Consider the following 6,000-nt stretch of genomic DNA (forward strand, 5'->3'; position numbering starts at 1 on the left):
GATCACCAGCATTGTGGATAGCTGGAGATCTCAACCTACAGGGTGTCCAAAACAAAAGAGGCCCCTCATTGCCTCCTCTTTTTCTCCTATTTCTGGAAAGTTGACTAAATATATTTTGATATGTAAAGAAACCTTTAATCGTTAGCTTTAATAAATCAAAACAATTATTTCAATCGGCTTACAACTTTTGAAGATATGCCCTTTTGAATAAAAGTACCCGGTTTTCACTCTGTCCACGGATGGCAAACAGATTGGTTGGGATGCCTCATGCTGTGGAGTGGCCTGCACGATCACCAGACATCACACCACTTGATTTTTTTTCCTTTGTAGCAAAATCTTCGCAGACGTGTTACTGAATGCATTCGCAAGTATCCGGCGCACAAGGATGGTACGCAACGCAATTGATGCAATGAGGACCAGGGCAGAAACCTGTATTCACCAAAGACAAACCAAACAGCCTTTTAGGGCTACATTTTATCCTAAAAAGAGAAATGACTTATGTTTTAAATAAAAAGAAAGAAAGCAAGAAACAACAAAGTAAGAAAGTAAGAAACATAATAAAATAAAAAGCATAAATAACCAAGAAAAAATAAGTAATTGCAAGTAAAGCAAAAGAAGTCCTATTCGGCATCCATTTTACCCACAAATGAATGACACTATTAACCAAATCCATTGCCCACCAACCCACCGGTAAAGCCCATTCCATAACTAAAGTTATTTTATAAAGTTACCATTGAGGAATGTTTGATATTCATGCATGGTATGTGTACTCCTTTTCAATCTTTGAAGTAGCCAAGCCTTCTCCGTGGACAGAGTGAAAAATGGGTACATTTCTTTAAAAGAGCATATCTTCAAAAGTTGTGAGGCGATTGATATAATTGTTTTGGTTTATTAAAGCTAACGACTCAAGGTTTCTTTCCATACCAAAATATATTTGATCAACTTTTCAGAAATAGGAGAAAAAGAGGGCGCAATGAGGGGCCTCTTGTTTTGGGACACCCTGTACCAAATATAAATTGGGAAAACTCCTCAATCATCAGTCACCAATACCTCAAAGTAATAAATGAGACATTCTTGGAAACCATCAATACTGTCGGTTTCGAACAACTGGTTTATGAGCAAACCCGCGGCACAAATATCCTGGACTTGTTTCTCAACAACAGACCTTCGTTTGTCAGTAAGTGTAAAGTAATCCCCGGGGTTAGTGACCATGAGGCTGTATTAGTGGATTCTGCTACAAGAGCAATGACACAGCGGCCCGTGAAGAGGAAGATCTTTGTTGACTTTGTCGCACATAATGAAATTTTCAGCACTTTAGCAAACCTTGGATCAACTCATCTGTGAAGAAACTTTCGAGACGTAAGAAAAGAACTTTTAGAATGTCGCAAAAGGTACCATTCTTACGTTAACAGATGAGTGTTGCAGATGAGATTGCACCTGCACTGGTACTGTTTTTTTTCTAAGCAACCCTAAATCCAGGTTGCATACCAGCTGTTTGGAAGGATGGACTAATAACACCTGTCTTTAAGAAAGGAGACCGTAGCACTGCATCGAACTACAAGCCTATCACTCTGACATCAATATGCTGCCAAATTCAGGAGCACGTCATTCATATAGTCCGTATACCTTCATCGAGTCAGTTAGTAAAATCAAATTTTGAGATTTTCTCAAAAACTGTTAATTTTTCAACCACTTCAATTGTTACATCTGGCGTACCATAGGACACGGTCCTGGGCCCTCTGCTAACTTTGGTCTGTTTTAATGACCTCCCTTCAATGGCTTCATCTAAAACCAGAATATTTGCAGATGTATCGTACCATTCATGATACTTCTGATGCTGCAACCTCGCAAGCGGACTTGGACAACTACAGCTGTGGGAACAGGACTGGCTGATGGATTTCAACCAAAGTAAATGTGAAGTCATCACAATCTCCAACAAGAGAAACTGCATCTCATATCCATATACTATTCACATTGAAACTCTCAAGAAAACAAACTGTGCCAAAATACGTCTGTGTAAACATTACCAGCAACCTGTCTTGGAGCACCAAATAAAAATTAGTGTGCAAGAAAGCCAACAGCACTCAAGCATTTCTCCAGCGAAACATCAGAAGCTGCCCACCAAAGATCAAACCTTCCTCTATTTCCTGCACCTTCTGTGTTTTCTGCACCGCACTTGCTCCATGGATGTGATAAAACTCGGCCACCGAGGGATACATCTCATCACAAAGGAGAAGAAGAGATCAGAGGCATTGTATAACTTGTACAATGTGTACAACCTGGCCGCAATCCTGGATTCGTCACCCCTATCTGGTGCCGTTTGAAAAAAATGGCGCTCAAATTATTTTAAAACACTTAAACACCCCAAAGAATTTCGCCTTTTAGCGAACATTCTGCACGAAACAACATGCAACATAACTAGCTGCGTCATGTGCATAGACTACGTGTATTCCCTTATTGTACCAAATTCTTGTTGTATCACAGGATGGCGATTGCCATTTAACTTTCTTCTTTCCCAAATTTTAATTAATTAATTAATTAATTAATTAATTAATTAATTAATTAATTAATTAATTAATTAATTAATTAATTAATTAATTAATTAATTATCTACTTATTTATTTCATTTATCTATTTATTTATTTATTCATTTATTTATTTATTTATTTATTTGCAGAACGTGACGACAATAATGAATGGGCTAAACTGGAAAAGATATCACGTGCGGAAGACATGAAACGGGCTTTGGAAGATCTTGATCTTGAAGAACAAGTCGTTACATTTGAATAAGGAATAAGGATGTACCTGGGACCATGGGTCTTATCTTGTAAATAAGACATCCCCAAATTTTTGTTTGTTTGTTTGTTTTATTTCCTCTTTAACCTGGGACACTAAATCAGTTGAAACACAATTAATCATTTGTTCTTCCTTCACAGTTGTTTGATGGCATGTAAAACTGAGTCATTTTTAACAGTAAAGTTGACCAATGGTGGCGCTATTAATCTTTAACCTTGTTTGCATCTTTACAAGGGGTGGACACTTGTATAATGGTATAGAACATAAAAAATGGCGAGAGAATTTTCAAAAATCTTTATCATGAAATGCAAGGTATAACTCATATTTTTTGGCTAATTTAAATTTAAAATATGTAAATTGTTTTAAATTTTGATCAACTACTAACGCCAAAACTATTTGAAATTTGAGCAAAAATCAGGCATTTTATTATTTTTTGAAGCACTGGTCAAAAAAAATATCAAAAAACACCTCTCAGTATTAGCTATACTCATTAGCGCCAATCCGGCTTTAAACGTGGGGAGGGGAGGTAGCCAATCGCCCTGAAATGTAAAAAATGACTGAAAAGAACAAAAAAAAAGAACACGTCACACTGCCCCCCGGATTGACGCCCATGGGTATACTATTTTTCATTTACTTCTCTACCTAAATCTGTCTAAAATAGTGCTATCTGCGGTTCACATACATAGGTTACAATATTGGACTTGGCCATGCAATGTTTACTTACTGCTGCAAATGACGGATAGTTTCCTATAAACGGAAATGGCATAGGCCCTTTGATGCCTCGTCTCCAGAAGTGGGTCAAATTATAGATCTGATTGCTGTAAATGGAACATAAATGATTAACATGATTAATCATAGCGTCGTTTAATGTCTCGTATCAAAATGGTTTAAGGGTAGACTAGCTATTGTTGGTCGAAGCAACAATCGATTTTCATTATCTAAATATATTATAGAAAAATAACACTTGGATGTTTTGCACAAGTTCATTCTACAAATCATATACTTTGATAACAAAACTTGCTTGATTTATTGTTGTTAATGAGGTATGTACGTTTTACAAAGGTGTTTTTGTTTCTTTACAACGTAACTCAAGAACCAGAGGAGTTTTTGCCAAAGCTCACTCCCGGGAGCTCACTACACTTTGCAAGATGCTGTGAACTAGTACCAAATCGCAACAGTTTAAAATAGTTGCTAACCTTAAAAGTTTATCGATCGATTGTGTGACTAAGGTTTCGTTAACTAAGCAATTCACGTTTTATGTTAATTTTTTTGTGTCACTAAAAATATTCAGGGCAGTGGTGTAGCGGGGGGCAAGGGGCCTCCCTTAGGGGTAGCGCCGAATTGACCAATTCAGCATCGATTCTGCGCCCCCACCAAGTGATGAAAGTCGCGATTCGCCGCTCATTTCATCACAAAATAATTATCAAATTAATTAGTGGTAGGCCATATTTGTGCAAATTTTTTCGAGCACTCCGCGCGTAATTGCTTCGAGAATAAGGGGGAGGGGGCGCCCTTATGTATCCTTAAGCCCTGGGCGCCATCATCCTAGCTACGCCACTCGCCGAACTTGTCTGTCAAAATTCTCAAACTGTTCTGCCAAAAATCGTTCCCTCTCATGCTTTGCCTTTCAGGAAGCGATTTTTGGCACAGATGTTTTGGGCACCGTTTATAATATTAACGCCCTCACAAGGTGTAGGAAACGTATATGGCAAGCCATTAGTGTCATAACGTGCAGCTAGCTACCCGCAGCTTATTTAAAGCTACGTGCAGCCGTTTGACCAATCAAAATTGTCAATTTGAATCACGTGGTTGGGTCTTTAGCTGCGCATGGTATCCTCTTTCACAATTATCATCTTCTAATTAATTTACGGTATTAGCTAGGGAAACACAAACTCCCACAAACATGCACACCATAACCAATGACCCCTACACATCCCACCCCACCCCTAATCCTATACATTCATATTGAAATAGTTTTTATTAGATATATACATTCATACACCCAGTAGCGTAGATTTATTTTGACATGGTGGGGATGGGGTTGGAAACAATTTCTTGAAGTACGGGTGAACCTAGCACATTTTAGCGATAGAATAAGTTCATGGTAAAAATGCGCGGGAAGTGCGCCAACAATTTTGCCATATTGAAGCTAAACTGATGAAATATGGTGCAAAGTAGAATAAAAATGGGCACTTTTGGAGCTAAATTGGCCAAGTATGAGATTAATTTGGTCAGAAACCCATAACATACAGGTGTCAACATTTCATATTTATTCAATCTTAAAACATCAAAATTATTAAGTATTATTACACATAAAAGTTAATAAAATACATTATAACAAGAAATAAGAATAAGAAAAACATAGTAAAATATTATATTGCACATAATTATGAAAGCTAACCCCCTGTTTAATCTTATCTCCACACTCACCCCATCACATCACACACACCCCACCCCCACCCACCCCTAAGCGCACCTCTTACTCCCAAACACACCCCAAATAATACGTGCCACACACCATATCAAATAAGCATCAAATAATATTATTCCCCCCGGATCTATGCCTATGCATACATCCCACTCACAAACTCATAACCACTATTTTCCTATGACTGAAAGCAGAGGCAATTCAATTCAATATCAACTCACATGATAAACAAAGCAATAGCCGTATAGACCAGCATCCACGTTGTCGATAAATTTGTGTCATTTTCTTCCATTTTGTTGATATTTGCGTGTGCTCCCCTGTGCTTTACTCACTACATGTACCTTGGATTGACAAATTACAATAGGCATTAGCCTCTACTGATTACTGCCTGACTGACTGACCTGGCTGCCTGATTCAAGATTCGTCACTGAACATGCTGAATGCCATGATTTCGTATAGTATACACGCATTTACTATAGGCATAAATTACAGATTGAAGGTCGAGTTCAAGTTTGTATGTGACGTAGTTACATAATTCACCTTTTTCGTTATTGACCACTTCGCTGCCGTTAGCGTGTATGTCTATATTTACTGTACATGGTGGTCCAAAAAGATCTTTACCCAATTTGAAATGTTAATTTCCCGGAGTTCCCGAAGTGTTATATATTCTAAAAATATGAGGTGTACAAATTATAGAAAAGAAGCTAAAGTAACGAAATGGCAGCAGTTTTACGTCAGAGGGTCCAAAATCACTTTGTCCACATGTATTCAATGGG

At 37.8% G+C, this 6,000-nt stretch overlaps 1 protein-coding gene across 1 annotated transcript in view; it reads right to left on the reverse strand.

The window, feature by feature from the left end:
* LOC140152541 (cytochrome P450 3A56-like) overlaps positions 1-5,673 on the reverse strand; it is a 28,465-nt gene extending 22,792 nt beyond the window's left edge. Inside the window, exons 1-2 of the mRNA XM_072174922.1 lie at positions 5,446-5,673; positions 3,521-3,614 (exon numbers count right to left, since the gene is read on the reverse strand). Coding sequence (XP_072031023.1) covers positions 3,521-3,614; positions 5,446-5,516 — 165 coding nt within the window. The 5' untranslated portion in view covers positions 5,517-5,673. The remainder of the gene's footprint in view (positions 1-3,520; positions 3,615-5,445) is intronic.
* Between the last annotated feature and the right edge of the window lie 327 nt (positions 5,674-6,000).

Source organism: Amphiura filiformis, chromosome 5, assembly GCF_039555335.1.
Source record: "Amphiura filiformis chromosome 5, Afil_fr2py, whole genome shotgun sequence".
NCBI classification, from domain to species: domain Eukaryota; kingdom Metazoa; phylum Echinodermata; class Ophiuroidea; order Amphilepidida; family Amphiuridae; genus Amphiura; species Amphiura filiformis.